At 67.5% G+C, this 15,120-nt stretch overlaps 2 protein-coding genes across 2 annotated transcripts in view; one reads left to right on the top strand and one right to left on the bottom strand.

Moving 5' to 3' along the window:
• SKIC2 (SKI2 subunit of superkiller complex) overlaps positions 1-6,999 on the bottom strand; it is a 28,583-nt gene extending 21,584 nt beyond the window's left edge. Inside the window, 18 exon segments of the mRNA XM_066986620.1 lie at positions 316-462; positions 1,388-1,494; positions 1,587-1,671; positions 1,754-1,900; positions 3,778-3,923; positions 4,420-4,551; positions 4,641-4,840; positions 4,993-5,034; positions 5,037-5,045; positions 5,140-5,229; positions 5,321-5,354; positions 5,475-5,592; positions 6,045-6,071; positions 6,073-6,129; positions 6,131-6,150; positions 6,556-6,593; positions 6,596-6,656; positions 6,991-6,999. Of these exon segments, the coding sequence (XP_066842721.1) occupies positions 316-462; positions 1,388-1,494; positions 1,587-1,671; positions 1,754-1,900; positions 3,778-3,923; positions 4,420-4,551; positions 4,641-4,840; positions 4,993-5,034; positions 5,037-5,045; positions 5,140-5,229; positions 5,321-5,354; positions 5,475-5,592; positions 6,045-6,071; positions 6,073-6,129; positions 6,131-6,150; positions 6,556-6,593; positions 6,596-6,656; positions 6,991-6,999 (1,469 nt within the window).
• An 824-nt stretch (positions 7,000-7,823) lies between these two features.
• On the top strand, positions 7,824-14,551 carry NELFE (negative elongation factor complex member E). The gene is given in 11 exon segments (XM_066986824.1): positions 7,824-7,972; positions 8,089-8,161; positions 8,527-8,672; positions 10,191-10,265; positions 10,356-10,390; positions 10,488-10,522; positions 10,525-10,632; positions 12,337-12,481; positions 13,694-13,748; positions 13,857-13,959; positions 14,053-14,551. Coding segments are annotated over 11 exon segments (933 nt in total). The 5' UTR covers positions 7,824-7,897; the 3' UTR covers positions 14,136-14,551.
• The last annotated feature ends 569 nt before the right edge of the window (positions 14,552-15,120 follow it).

The raw sequence follows: 15,120 nt of genomic DNA, 5'->3' as shown, positions 1-15,120 counted from the left end.
TGGGGCTGGCTATGGGGCAGAACGAGCCTTAACCCACTCTATGGGGCCGGCCATGGGTCTAGGTATGGGGTAGAGCCACCCCCATCCCCTTCTATGGGGCCGGCTATGGGGCAGAGCCACCGCAACCCCTCCCACGCCGCCGGCTACGGGCCACGGGCCAGCTCTGCCCCGCACGCCGCCGTCCCAACGCCCCTACGGGGCCGCTTATGGGGCAGAACCGGCCCTGCCCCGCGCAGCGCTCCGAGGGGGGCAGTTATGGGGCGGCCGTGGGGGCCGTGGGGGCCGTGGGGCGCTGTGGGGCGCTGTGGGGCTCACCCCTGGGTGTTGAAGGTGCCGCGGGCGTCCAGCAGCAGGAAGAGCTGCTCCCGCGTGCGGGGCCCGTTGCCGGTGTAGAGGAAATGCTCGAGGGGCACCGGGCGCCGCCGCGTGCTGATCACCCGCAGCCGCCGCCGCTTGGTGCGCCTGCGGGGCCGGGGGGACGTGGGGGGCGGCCATGGAGGGGGGGGGGGACGCGGGACCCCAAAGACCAACCCCCCGAGCCCCCGGAGCCCCCAGTTCCCCCAGGCCACCTGCAGAGCCCATACGTGAACCCCTGACCCCAATAAACCACCCCGGACCCCAATAAACCACCCCCGGACCCCAATAAACCACCCCGGGACACCCCCAGACCCCAATAAACCACCCCCAGACACCCCCTGACCCCAATAAACCACCCCCAGACCCCAATAAACCACCCCCTGACCCCAATAAACCATCCCCAGACACCCCCCGACCCCAATAAACCACCCCGAGAGCCCAATAAACCACCCCCAGACACCCCCTGACCCCAATAAACCACCCCCTGACCCCAATAAACCACCCCCAGACCCCAATAAACCACCCCCAGACACCCCCAGACCCCAATAAACCACCCCCTGACCCCAATAAACCACCCCCTGACCCCAATAAACCACCCCCTGACCCCAATAAACCACCCCCGGGACCCCAATAAACCACCCCCAGACACCCCCTGACCCCAATAAACCACCCCCAGACCCCAATAAACCACCCCTGACCCCAATAAACCACCCCCAGACCCCAATAAACCACCCCCAGACCCCAACAAACCACCCCCAGGCCCCCCAATAAACCACCCCCACAGCCCCAGTCCCCCACAGACCACCCCCACACCCCATAAACGACCCCCCATAGACCCCCTACAGCTCCCCCAGGCGACCCAAAGACCCCCCCAGACAACCCCCAGCCCCCTAAATCCAACCCGCAGACCCCCCGCAGCTCCCACAGCCACCCCGTAACACCCCATAGCACCCCGCAACCGCCCCAGGACACCCCACAGCACCCCACAACTGCCCCACAACCGCCCCACAGCCCCCCCCCCCCGCCTTACCCCACCCACTGGGCGAACTCCAGGGCGTTGGGCACGGTGGCGCTGAGCAGGATGAGCTTGACGTGCTCGGGCAGCATGATCAGCACCTCCTCCCACACCACCCCGCGCTGGGGGGGGGGGGGGGCAGCAGGGTGGGGGGTCAGCCGGGCGCCCCCGCCCCATAGCCACCCCCCAGCCCCCCCGAACCCCCCAGCCCCACCTCGGCGTCGTTGATGTAGTGCACCTCGTCGAAAATCACCCACTCCAGCTCGCGGATGACGTCGGAGCCGTTGTACAGCATGGAGCTGCCAGAAGATTTTTGGGGTTATTTAGGGCTTTTTGGGGGTTTTCGAAGGTTATTTTTTTTGGGGCTGGGGGGGGGCTCACCGCAGGATCTCGGTGGTCATGATGAGGCAGGAGGCCTCGGGGCGCAGCTGCACGTCGCCCGTCAGCAGCCCCACGTCGCCGAAAGTGGTCTTGAAGTCGCGGAACTTCTGGTTGGAGAGCGCCTTGATGGGCGACGTGTAGATGGTCCTGGGGGCAGCGGGGGCACGGGGGTGTCCCGGGGGCTCGGGGGTATCCCGGGGGCCCGGAGACAGTACGGGGTGGTTTGGGGGGACAGGGAGAGGGCGTTTGGGACCCGCGGTTGGGTTTTGGGGGCCCTGGGTTGGGTTTTGGGGTCATGCAGTTGGGTTTGGGGGACCCTGGGTTGGGTTTTGGGGGCCCACAGTTGGGTTTCGGGGCTCTACGCTCAGGTTTTGGGGTCATGCAGTTGGGTTTGGGGGACCCTGGGTTGGGTTTTGGGGGCCTGGGGTTGGGTTTTGGGGACCCGCAGTTGGGTTTGGGGGTCCACAGTTGGGTTTCGGGGACCCTGGGTTGGGTTTTGGGGCTCTATACTCAGGTTTTGGGGTCATGCAGTTGCGTTTTGGGGTCTCTGGGTTGGGTTTTGGGGACCCGCAGTTGGGTTTTAGGGCCCTCCCCTTGGGTTTTAGCTCCCCTGGGTGAGTTTTGGGGCATTTTAGTTGGATTTTGGCTCTTTCAGTTGGGTTCGAGGGCCTTTTAGTTGGGTTTTAACTCCTCCCGTTGGGTTTCTGGACCCTTCCGGTTGGGCTTTAGGCCCCCTGGTTGGGTTTTGGGGCCCTCCCGCTGGGTTTCGGGGTCTTTCAGTGGGGTTTTGGGGCATCATAGGTGAATTTTAGCCTTTCCAGTTGGGTTTTGGGACCCTCCCGTTGGGTTTTGGGCTCTTCCAGTTGGGTTTCTGGACCCTCCCGTTGGGTTTTAACTCCCTCTGATTGGGTTTGGGGCCCTTCCAGTTGGGTTTCGGGCCCTTCCCGTTGGGTTTGGGGCCTCCTGGATGTGCTTTGGGGTCTTCTGGTTGGGTTTTGGACCTCTTCAGTTGGGTTTTGGGGCCCTCCCGTTGGGTTTCGGGGTCTTTCAGTTGGGTTTTGGGGTGTTTCAGTTGAATTTCAGCTCTTTCCAGTTGGGTTTTGGGACTCTCCCGTTGGGTTTTGGGCCCCCTTGGGTTTTGGGCTCTTCCAGTTGGGTTTCTGGACCCTCCCGTTGGGTTTTAACTCCCCTGATTGGGTTTTGGGCCCTTCCCGTTGGGTTTTGGCCCTCCTGGATGTGCTTTGGGGTCTTTTGGTTGGGTTTTGGACCTCTTCAGTTGGGTTTTGGGGCCCTCCCGTTGGGTTTTGGGGTCTTTCAGTTGGGTCTCGGGGTGTTTTAGTTGAATTTTAGCTCTTCCACTTGGGTTTTGGGACTCTCCCGTTGGGTTTTGGGCTCTTCCAGTTGGGTTTTGGGACCCTCCCTTTGGGTTTTGGGACCTTCCAGTTGGGTTTTGGGACCCCCCTGTTGGGTTTTGGGCCCTTCCAGTTGGGTTTCGGGACCCTCCCGTTGGCTTTTAGCCCCCCAGGTTGGGTTTCTGGACCCTCCCGTTGGGTTTTGGGCTCTTCCAGTTGGGTTTCGGGACCCTCCCGTTGAGTTTTAGCCCCCAGGTTGGGTTTTGGGCCCTTCCCGTTGGGTTTTGGCCCTCCTGGATGTGCTTTGGGGTCTTTCTGGTTGGGTTTTGGACCTCTTCAAGTTGGGTTTTGGGGCCCTCCCGTTGGGTTTTGGGGTCTTTCAGTTGGGTTTTGTCCCCCAGGTTGGGTTTCGGGACCCCCCGTTGGGTTTTTAGCCCACCAGGTTGGGTTTCAGGACCCTCCTGTTGAGTTTTTAGCCCCCCAGGCTGGGTTTCGGGACCCCCGTTGGGTTTTGGGGCCCCCCTGCTGGGTTTTGGGCTCTTCCAGTTGGGTTTCGTGACCCTCCCGTTGAGCTTTAGCCCCCCAGGTTGGGTTTCGGGACCCTCCCATTGGGTTTCACCCCCCCCGCTGGGTTGTGGCCCCCCCCAGCCCCTGTTTGGCCCCCCCACGCACCGCGTCATGTGCCGGCGCGCCAGGGCGATGGCGTACTCGGCCACGGCCGTCTTGCCGGCGGAGGTGTGGGCGGCCACCAGCACCGAGTGGCCGCGCTCCAGGCACAGCACCGCCCGCTGCTGGAACGGGTCCAGGCGGAACGGCCACTCGGGGGGCACGGGGGGGCGGGGGTCACCGGGGCGGGGGCCACCGCGGGACCCCCCCTCGGTGGGTATGGGGGGTGGGGGGCAACAGGAGCGCCCCCAAACCCCGAAAGAGCCCCCACGTCACGCGAACCCTTCCCCAAAACTCACCTAATTCACCCCAAATCGGCCTCAGAGCCCCCCCCCCAAGCCCCCCCCCAATTCAATGACCCCCCCCCAGGGCCCCCCCAACCCCATCAATCCCCCCCCAAATCCCCCTCCCAACGCCCCCAACCCCTTAAATCCCCCCCCCAAAGCCCCCTCCCAACCCCCCCCATCCCATAAATCACCCCCCAAACCCCCCCCAAAATCCCCCAAACCCCCCCCCCCAAATCCCCCAACCCCCCCCCCAAAATCCCCCAAACCCCCCCCCCCCCAAAAACCCCCCCCCCAAAATCCCCCAACCCCCCCAAAATCCCCCCAAACCCCCCCAAAAATTTGTGCCCCCCCCCCCCCCCACCTTAAACGCGGGGTCCGGGACCAGCTCCTCGAAGCCCTCCACGGGGGTGCTGGCGTCCCTCCTCCACGGCCCACTGCTCCTCGGGGGGGCTCCGGGGGGCTGCGGGGGGGGCGGGGGGGGCGCCAGCACCTCCTGGGCGAGGGGGGGCAAAAACATCAAGGGGGGGGGGGGGCACGGGGGACCCCTCCCCCAAATAACCCCCCCCCCTCCCCAAAACCCACCTTCATCACCAGCTCCTCCAAGCTGTCGGCGCGCCGTGGGGGGCCGCGGGGGGCGCCCCCCCGGGGCTCCTGGGGGGGTTGGGGGGGGCGGGGACCCCCCCCGCGCCCCCCCCCGCGCTCCTCCTCGTCCTCCCCCCCCCCCAGCTCCAGGGTGTCCAAAGTCCCCAAGAGGCCGGAGAGCGACAGCGGGGCCCCCCCGGCTTAATTTGGGGGGGGGGGCAATAAATTAGGGGGGGTAATAAGGTGGGGGGGGCTCAGGATGGGGGGGGCCTCAGGATGTGGGGGGGGGCAAAATTATGGCGGGGGGGGTCGAAATGTGCCCCCCCCCTCTTTATTTTTCCCTAGGGCTCACCTCGAGGCTGGAAGTCGACGCCGTGTTTCATCCCCGGGGGGTCGTTAACAGACCTGGGGGGGGATAATTAAAAAGGGGGGGGTAATTAAGAGGGGGGGATTTTTTTAAAGGGGGTCCCCAAATTGTGCCCCCCCCCCGTCTCCGTACCGTTCTCCAGGTCCAAATCCTCCTCGGTCGCCCCCCGCACGTGCAGCAGCTCCAGGGGGGCTCCTCCAGGGCGCCTGGGGGGGGCACCAATTAAAATTTTAATTGGGGGGGGCTTAAAAACGAAGGGGGGGGGCACGGCGGGGGGGGCTCACCTGCCCACTGACTCCCCATCGGTGTTATCCTGGGGGGGGCGATGCCGTGCCCTCGTTCAGCTCCTGCGGGGGGCACACAGGGGGGGGGGGTTAACGGGGAGGTTTTTTGCCCCCCCCCCCCCCCCCCACCACCCAATTAACTGCAGCACCCCCCCCCCGTTAATTAATTTGCCCCCCCCCCACCTCGGCGAAGCCCCGCAGGGCCCCGGTGCGGGGGTCCCGCAGCGCCCGCAGGGAGCCGTGGGGGGGGGTGGGCTCCAGCGCCAGGAGCCCCCGCGGCGCCGCCGCCCGCGTCCAGCACCTGGGGGGGGGGGGGGACAGAAAATTTTGGGGGACCCCCCCGCAATAAAATCCGACCCCCCCGGCCCTAAAGGCCCCCCCCAGACCCTTAATTCCCCCCCCCCCAGCCCTAAATAACCCCCCCCCCAAAACCACCCAGGACCCCCAAAACCACCGCTATCCCCCCAAAACCCGGTGCCCCCCGCCCCCAAATGCCCCCCCGCCCCCAAATGCCCCCCCCCCACCCCCAAACGCCCCCCCCCAATAATTCCAGGCCCCCCCACATAGCTTCAGCCCCCCCCCCAATCCCAAATGCCCCCCCCAGCCCTAAATTCCCCCCATGGCCCCCCCCCAACACCCCCGATACCCCCCCAAAACCCAGTGCCCCCCCCCCATAAATGCCCCCCCCATAAATCCAGGACCCCCCCCAATTATTCCTGCCCCCCCCCTAAATTCTGAGCCCCCCCCCGTTACCTCCGGGCCCTCTCGTGCCGGTGGGGGCAGCCAGGCGGGGGTCCCCAAAAATCGCCCCTCCAGCTCCGCCACCGCGGGGGGGCGAAGGGGGCAGCCCCTGGGGGAGCTGGGGGGGGGCAGAAAATATTGGGGGGGGGGGGGCATTAAGGGGGGGTATTTAATGGGGGGGCATTTATTGGGGGGGGGGGGCAAGGTTTTGGGGGAATGTTGGTGGTTTTGGGGGTCCTGGGGGAGTTTTGAGGGGGGTATTTCAGGCCTGGGGGGGGAATTAAGGAACGGGGGGCATTTAGGGATGGGGGGTATTTAGGGGCTGGGGGGCATTTAGGGGCTGGGGGGGGCATTTAGGGGCTGGGGGGGCATTTATGGGGGGGGGGGGATTGGTGGTTTTGGGGGTCCTGGGTAGTGTTGGGGGGGGGGGGGTATTGGGGGGTATTTAGGGCGGGGGGGAATTAAGGGTCTGGGGGGGGCATTTAGGGCCGGGGGGGGCATTTAGGGCGGGGGGGGGTCTCACCGTGCCGCGGGGGGGGGCGCTGCCCGGCGCCAGCTCGAAGCCCCCCCGCAGCCCAGCTCCAGCAGCGCCAGGGGCAGGTGCAGGGGGCCCGGGGGGCAGCACTGGGGGGGGAAATGGGGGGAAATGGGGGGTCAGGGGCGCAGGGACCCCCCCCGGGGACCGATAATTGCCCCGGGGACCCCAAAACTGCCCCGTGGCCCCCCATAAGTGCCCCTTGTCCTCCCCCCGGCTCCCTGTAATTGCCCCAGGCCCCCCCCGTAACTGCCCCCCACCCCCATATAATTGCCCTATGGCCCCCTTAATTGCCCCAGGACCCCACCCGGCCCCTTGTAATTGCCCCATGACCCCCCCGTACCTGCCCCATTGCCCCCCCACCCCCATACCTGCCCCATTGCCCCCCCAACCCCCGTAATTGCCCCATGACCCCCCCCGTACCTGCCCCATTGCCCCCCCAACCCCCGTAACTGCCCCATTGCCCCCCCAACCCCCGTAACTGCCCCATGACCCCCCCTAGGAGCACCATACCTGCCCCATTGCCCCCCCACCCCCATAATTGCCCCATACCCCCCCGTACCTGCCCCATTGCCCCCCCAGCCCCATTATAGCCCCCCCAACCCCCCCCAAATAACCCCATTGCCCCCCAACCCCCCCCCATTATTGCCCCATACCCCCACCTAACTGCCCCACGCCCCCCCCAGCCCCATTATTGCCCCCCCGCCCCTATAACTGCCCCATACCCCCCGTACCTGCCCCATTGCCCCCCCCAGCCCCCTATAACGACCCCACTACCCCCCATAAGGGCCCTATTGCCCTCCCAGCCCCTCATAACTGCCCCCAGCCCCCCACAACCCCCCCATTGCCCCCCCCCCCCCAAACCCCCCCCCCGGACCCCCCCGCCCCCACCGAGCCGCTCCAGCTCCATCTCGGCGGCACGGCCGGGCCCTGACCCGGAAGCGCTCCCCCGCGGCCTCAAGGCCGGGCGGAAGTGCTGGCAGCCGGGCGGAAGTGCTTGCAGCGAGGCGGAAGTGCTTGAAGCGAGGCGGAAGTGCTTGCAGCGAGGCGGAAGTGCTTGCAGCGAGGCGGAAGTGCTTGCAGCGAGGCGGAAGTACTGGCAGCCGGGCGGGAAGTGCTGCCAGCCGGCGTCACCCTGACCGGAAGCGGAAACCCTTCTGCCCTCCTTTCCTCCTGCTTCCCACTCCGAGCCCCCCGGCGTTGCCAGGGCGACCGCGGGGCGACCGCGGGGCGACCGCGGGGCCCCCCACAGGACCCCCCCGGCCCCCCAGGACCCCCCAACCCCCCCCGGGACCCCCCAACCCCCCCCGGGACCCCCCCAGGCCCCGCCATGTTGGCGCTGCCGCCCGGGCTGACGGAGGAGGAGGAGGCCCTGCAGAAGCGCTTCGCCAAGCTGCGGAAAAAGGTGGGGAGGGGGCCCCGGGGGGGGGGTGGAGGGGGCTGGGAGTCGCCCCCCTCCCCTATTTAAGCCCCCCGTCAGTTTAAGGCCCCTCCCCCTCGGTTTAACCCCTTCCCCCCCAGAAAAAGGCGCTGCTGGCGCTGAAGAAGCAGCAGAGCAGCGCCGGGCCCAGCAGCCAGGGGGGCATCAAGCGCTGTGAGTTTGGGGGGGGGCTTTATTTGGGTGGGGAGGCTTTATTTTGGGGGGAGGGGGCTTCGCGGGGGGGGCGCGGCGCCTTTAAGGGGGACGCGGCGCCTTTAAGGGGGACGCGGCGCCTTTAAGGGCCGCGGCGGGAAACCGGGCCTCGTCGCCACGGCGACCGCCGCGCGCCGCCGTCGGCTCGAGGTCACGTGATCGGCTTGTCGCCATGTCGACGGGGCGAACCACGTCGGGTGCCGGCGGGGAGCGCCTGGGCGATACCAAGCGCTGCTGCGGGGGGGGGGGTGTCGGGGGCCGATTTTGGGGGGGATTTCGGGGTTTTTGGGGTTTTTGAGGGCGCTGAGCCGCCCCCCCCGCCGCAGCCATGTCGGACCAGCCCCCCGTGGACACGGCGACGGCCACGGAGCAGGCGAAGCTGCTGGTGAAGTCGGGCGCCATCAGCGCCATCAAGGCCGAGACCAAGAACTCGGGCTTCAAGCGGTCCCGGACCCTGGAGGGGAAGCTCAAGGTGGGGGGCGAGACCCAAGTGGCCCCAAAATGGCCCCAAATGGCCCCAAAATGGCCCCTCACGGCTCCAAAATGGCCCCAAATGGCCCCAAAATGGCCCCCCGGCACCCAAATGGCCCTAAGTGGCCCCAAAATGGCCCCTCACGGCTCCAAAATGGCCCCAAATGGCCCCAAAATGGCCCCAAACGGCCCCAAAAGGCCCCAAAATGTCCCCTCAGAGCACCAAAATGTCCCCTCACGGCACCAAAATGGCCCCAAATGGCCCCAAAATGGCCCCCGGCACCCAAATGGCCCCAAGTGGCCCCAAAATGGCCCCAAGTGGCCCCAAAATGGCCCCAAACGGCCCCAAAAGGCCCCAAAATGTCCCCTCAGAGCACCAAAATGTCCCCTCACGGCACCAAAATGGCCCCAAATGGCACCAAAATGGCCCCCCGGCACCCAAATGGCCCCAAATGGCCCCAAAATGGCCCCAAGTGGCCCCAAAATGGCCCCTCACGGCTCCAAAATGGCCCCAAGTGGCCCCAAAATAGCCCCAAATGGCCCCTCAGAGCACCAAAATGTCCCCTCACGGCACCAAAATGGCCCCAAATGGCACCAAAATGGCCCCCCCGGCACCCAAATGGCCCCAAGTGGCCCCAAAATGGCCCCAAACGGCCCCAAAAGGCCCCAAAATGTCCCCTCAGAGCACCAAAATGTCCCCTCACGGCACCAAAATGGCCCCAAATGGCACCAAAATGGCCCCCGGCACCCAAATGGCCCCAAGTGGCCCCAAAATGGCCCCAAACGGCCCCAAAAGGCCCCAAAATGTCCCCTCAGAGCACCAAAATGTCCCCTCACGGCACCAAAATGGCCCCAAATGGCCCCAAAATGGCCCCCCGGCACCCAAATGGCCCCAAGTGGCCCCAAAATGGCCCCAAATGGCCCCAAAATGTTCCCTCAGAGCACCAAAATGTCCCCTTACGGCTCCAAAATGGCCCCAAATGGCCCCAAAATGTCCACTTATGGAGCCAAAATGTCCCCAAATGGTCCCAAAATGTCCCCTCACAGCACCAAAATGTCCCCAAATGGCCCCAAAATGTCCCCTCACGGCACCCCAACTACACTGCAGCCCCCCCAAATCCCCCAAATAACCCCAAAAATACCCCACAGCCCCCCCCAAATACCCCAAATCTCCCCACCCCCCCCCAAAATACCCCAAACCCCCTACAGACCCCCGCCGTCCCCCCCAAATCCCCCCCAAATACCCCACAGCCCCCCCCCCAAAACCCCCTCCCACCCCCCCCCCATTATTCCGGGGGGGGGGGGGCACAGAGGCTGCCCCCCTTTACCCCCCTGTGCCCCCCCCGATCCCCTACAGCCCCCCCAAACCCCCAAATCCCCCAAACCCCCCAAATCCCCCCCATTCACCCCCAAACCCCCCCCAACCCCCCCCCCCAAACCCCTCCCACCCCCCCCCCCCAATTATTCTGGGGGGGGGGCCCAGCCTGCCCCCCCCTCACCCCCCGTGCCCCCCCCCCAGGACCCCGAGAAGGGCCCGACCCCCACCTTCCAGCCCTTCCAGCGCAGCGTCTCGGCCGACGACGACACCCAGGAGGTACCGGGGGGGGGGCAATTTGGGGGGGGGGTCAAGATGAACCCCCCCATTTTGGGGGGGGCAAACCCCCTGACCACCCCCTCCCCGCAGTCCCGGCGCCCGCAGAGGAAATCCCTTTATGAGAGGTGAGTGCCCCCCCCCCCCAAAATTTATGCCCCCCAACCCAAATTTTTGCCCCCCCCCCCCAAATTTTGCCCCCCCCCCCCCTTGCCCCCCCCCCAGCTTCGTCAGCGCCAGCGAGCGGCTGCGGGACCCCGAGGCCGGGGGGGCCGCGGGGACCCCCCCGAGCGGGGGGAGCGGCGCCTCGACTGGGAGCCGGAGCCCGAGGCCGAGGAGCGGGGCCGGGAGCGGGACGGAGCCTTCAGACGTACGGGGGGGGCTTTTGGGGGGGGGTCCTGGGGGGTTTGGGGGGGCCTGGGGGGATTCTGGGGGTTTGGGGGGTCCTGGGGGGATTGTGGGGGTTTGGGGGGGTCCTGGGGGGATTCTGGGGGTTTGGGGGAGTCTGGGGGCTTTGGGGGGTCCTGGGGGGATTCTGGGGGATTTGGGGGTCTGGGGGTTTGGGGGTCTGGGGGGCTTTGGGGGCTCCTGGGGGGATTGTGGGGGGTTTGGGGGGTCCTGGGGGGGATTCTGGGGGTTTGGGGGGTCCTGGGGGGTTTGGGGGGTCCTGGGGGGGATTCTGGGGGTTTGGGGGTGTCTGGGGGGATTTGGGGGCTTTGGGGGGTCCTGGGGGGATTGTGGGGGGGTTGGGGGGTCCTGGGGGGATTCTGGGGGGTTTGGGGGAGTCTGGGGGTTTTGGGGGTTCTGGGGGGCTTTGGGGGGTCCTGGGGGGATTGTGGGGGGTTTGGGGGGGTTCTGGGGGTTTGGGGGGTTCTGGGGGGTCTGGGGGTCTGGAGGGGGGTTTGGGGGGGTCCTGGGGGTTTGGCGGAGTCTGGGGGGATTTGGGGGCTTTGGGGGGGTCCGGGGGGATTGTGGGGGGTTTGGGGGGGTTCTGAGGGTTTGGGGGTCTGGGGGGATTTGGGGGCTTTGGGGGGTCCTGGGGGCCTGGGGGGATTCTGGGGGGTTTGGGGGGTCTGGAGGGGGGTTTGGGGGGTCCTGGGGGGTTTGGGGGGGTCTGGGGGGCTTTGGGGGGTCCTGGGGGGATTGTGGGGGGTTTGGGGGGTACTGGGGGGATTCTGGGGGTTTGGGGGTCTGGAATGTTTTGGGAGAGTCTGGGGGGCTTTGGGGGGGTCCTGGGGGGCATTGTGGGGGGTTTGGGGGGTTCTGGGGGTTTGGGGGGTTCTGGGGGGGTCTGGAGGGGGATTTGGGGGGTTTGGGGGGTCTGGGGGGATTCTGGGGGTTTGGGGGGTTCTGGGGGTTTGGGGGGTCCTGGGGGTTTGGGGGGTCTGGGGGGGATTTGGGGGGGCCTGGGGGCCTGGGGGGATTCTGGGGGTTTGGGGGTCCTGGGGGGTTTGGGGGCGTCTGGGGGGGCTTTGGGGGGGTCCTGGGGGTCTGGGGGGATTCTGGGGGTTTGGGGGTCCTGGGGGGTCTGGGGGCTCTGGGGGTCCTGGGGGGATTGTGGGGGGTTTGGGGGGTCCTGGGGGGCATTGTGGGGGGTTTGGGGGGATTCTGGGGGGTTTGGGGGGTCCTGGGGGGGATTCTGGGGGGTTTGGGGGGGTTCTGGGGGTTTGGGGGGTCCTGGGGGGGTTGGGGGGTCTGGGGGGAGATTTGGGGGGTCCTGGGGGCCTGGGGGGGATTATTTGGGGGGTTTGGGGGTCCTGGGGGGTTTGGGGGCTTTGGGGGGTCCTGGGGGGTCTGGGGGGATTCTGGGGGGTTTGGGGGGAATTCTGGGGGGTTTGGGGGGATTCTGGGGTTTGGGGGGTCTGGAGGGGGATTCTGGGGGGTTTGGGGGGTCTGGGGGTCCTGAGGCGATTGAAGGGGTCTGGGGTGGGGGGTTCCTTTTGGGTGCCCCCCTTTGTGTGTTCCTCGTGGGGCGGGGGTCCCGTTTGGAGGTCCGTAAGGGGGGGGGGGGGGGTTCCCCGTTTGGGTTCCGGGGTGGGGGGGTCCCCACGTTTTGCCCCCCGCCCCCCCCCAGGCTCGGACTCGTTCCCCGAGCGCCCGTCGCCGCGGAAGGGGAACACGCTGTACGTGCACGGCGCCGAGCTCAGCCCCGAGCTGCTGCGCGCCGCCTTCGGGCCCTTCGGCGCCATCATCGACCTCTCCATGGACGGGCCCCGCAAGTGGGCGGGGCTAAGGGGGGAGGGGGCGGGGCTGGGGGAGGGGGCGGGGCTAAAGGGGGCGGGGCTAAAGGGGGAGGGGTCAGATAGGGGCACGGGGGGAAGGGGGTGGGGGTGGGGAGAGAGAGGGGTGGGGGCTCGGGGAGGGGGCGTGGCTAAGGGAGGGGCGGGGCTAAGGGAGGGGGCGGGGCTAAGGGAGGGGCGGGGCTAAGGGAGGGGCGGGGCTAAGGGAGGGGGCGGGGCTAAGGGGAGGGGGCGGGGCTAAGGGAGGGGGAGGGGGCGGGGCTAAGGGAGGGGGCGTGGCTAAGGGAGGGGGCGTGGCTAAAGGGGGCGGGGTCAAATAGGGGCATGGGGGATGGGGAGAGAGGGGTGGGGAGTTGGGGAGGGGGCGGGGCTAAGGAGGGGGCGGGGCTAAGGGGAGGGGGCGGGGCTAAGGGAGGGGGCGGGGGCTAAGGGGATGGGGTCAAATAGGGGCAAGGGGGAAGGGGGTGGGGATGGGAACAGGGAGGGGTGGGGCGTGGGGAGGGGGCGGGGCTAAGGGGAGGGGGCGGGGCTAAGGGAGGGGCGGGGCTAAGGGGAGGGGGCGGGGCTACACGGGGGCGTGGTCAAATGGGGGCGGGGTCAAATAGGGGCAAGGGGCCGAGGGGGAAGGGGGTGGGGAGAGGGAGGGGTGGGGAGTTGGGGAGGGGTGGGGCTAAGGGGAGGGGCGGGGCTAAGGGGAGTGGGCGGGGCTAAGAGATGGGGCGTGGCCCAAGGGGGCGGGGCTAAAGGGGAAAGGGGCGGGCTGAGGGGTGGGGATGGGGGCAGGGATTGGTGGGGGCGGGGCTAAGGATGGGGGCGTGGTCAAAGGATGGGGCGTGGTTACGTGTGGGGGCGTGGCTGGGCGGGGGCGTGGCCAGTGGAAGGGGCGTGGCTAGAGAATGGGGTGGGGTTAAGGGATGGGGCAGGGGGAGGGGGCGTGGCTAAGGGGCTGGGGGTGTGGTTTGGGGGGTGTGGGCGGGGCCACGAGGTGGGCGTGGTCAGTAGAGGGGGCGGGGTCAAGGCGAAGGGGGTGGGGCCAAGGACGGGAGGGGGCGGGACAGGCTTAGGGGCGGGGCTAAATGGGAGGGGTGGGGCTAAATGGGAGGGGGCGGGGCCAGACCATTGGGGGCGGGGGTCTGGGTTATGCAAATGAGGTGGGCGTGGCCGTGATGGCCCCGCCCACCCCCCCCCCAGCTGCGCCTTCGTCACCTACGAGAAGATGGAGTCGGCCGACCAGGCCATCGCTGAGGTGGGGTTGGGGGGGGTAATTTGGGGGGGGTTTTGGGGGTCGGGGAGGGGTCCGGGGGTCCCGGGGGGGGGGTCCTGCTTGGCTGACCCCCCCCCCCCCCCCCCCCAGCTGAACGGGGCGGTGGTGCAGGACGTGCAGCTCAAGGTGAGCATCGCCCGCAAGCAGCCGCTGCTCGACGCCGCCACCGGGAAGTCGCTGTGGGGGTCCCTGGGTGAGTCCGGGGGGTTACGGAGCCGGGGGGGTTAAATGGGGGGGGGGGGGGCTGACGCGGACACCCCCCCCCCCCCTCTTGCCCCCCCCCCAGCGGTGAAGAACAGCGCCAAGGGCTCGCACCGCGACAAGAGGGCGCAGGTGGTCTACAACGAGGACCTGTTCGGGGGGCAATAAACAGCGGGGGGGGCAAAAAACAACCGGGGGGGCAATAAACAGCAGGGGGGGCAATAAGCAACAAGGGGGGGGCAATAAATGATGAGGTAATAGGTGATGGGGTAATAACTGGGGGCAATAAACGATGGGGTAATAAGCAGAGGGGGGCAATAAACGAGGAGGGGGCAATAAACAACCGGGGGGGCAATAAACAGCAGGGGGGCAATAAGCAACAAGGAGGGGGCAATAAACGATGAGGTAATAGGTGATGGGGTAATAACTGGGGGCAATAAACGATGGGGTAATAAGCAGAGGGGGGGCAATAAACAAGGGGGGCAATAAACAAGGGGGGCAATAAACAACCGGGGGAGGGCAATAAACGGGGGGGGCAATAAACGGGGGGCAATAAGCGATAGCAATAAACGACGGCGAACCAACAGCGGGGTGGGAGCGTGGTTTATTGGGGCGCAGACGGGGGGGGGTCGGGGGGGGCATTGGGGGGTACGAGGGTGGGGGCTCAGCTCGGCCCCCCCCCCATGCCCCCCCCCCGCACCCCCCCCCAAGACAGGAAGCCCAGGTCCTCGTGCTGTCCCTATGACCCCATGACCCCCCCTGACCCCCCCATGACCCTGTGACCGACCCCGTGACCCCCCGTGACCCCCCCAAGGCAGGAAGCCCAAGTCCTCGTGCTGTCCCCATGACCCCCTTGACCCCATGACCCCGCATGACCCCATGACCTCCCCCTGACCCCCCATGACCCCCGTGACCCCTGTGACCCCCCCTGACCCAGTGACCCCCCCGCGCCCCCCCCCCCAAGGCAGGAAGCCCAGGTCCTCCTGCTGTCCCCATGTCCCTCTGACCCCCCGACCCCCTGACCCCTCCTGACCCCATGACCCCCTGACCCCCCATGACCCCCGTGACCCCGTGACCCCCCCCGACCCCGTGACCCCCCCGGCCCCCCCATGGCAGGAAGCCCAGGTCCTCCTGCTGTCCCTATGACCCCATG

The sequence above is a fragment of the Anser cygnoides genome, chromosome 35 (assembly GCF_040182565.1).
Source record: "Anser cygnoides isolate HZ-2024a breed goose chromosome 35, Taihu_goose_T2T_genome, whole genome shotgun sequence".
Classification (NCBI taxonomy): Eukaryota; Metazoa; Chordata; class Aves; order Anseriformes; family Anatidae; genus Anser; species Anser cygnoides.
The sequence above is the reverse complement of the archived record's forward strand: the minus strand, read 5'-3'. Positions and strand labels throughout refer to the sequence as shown.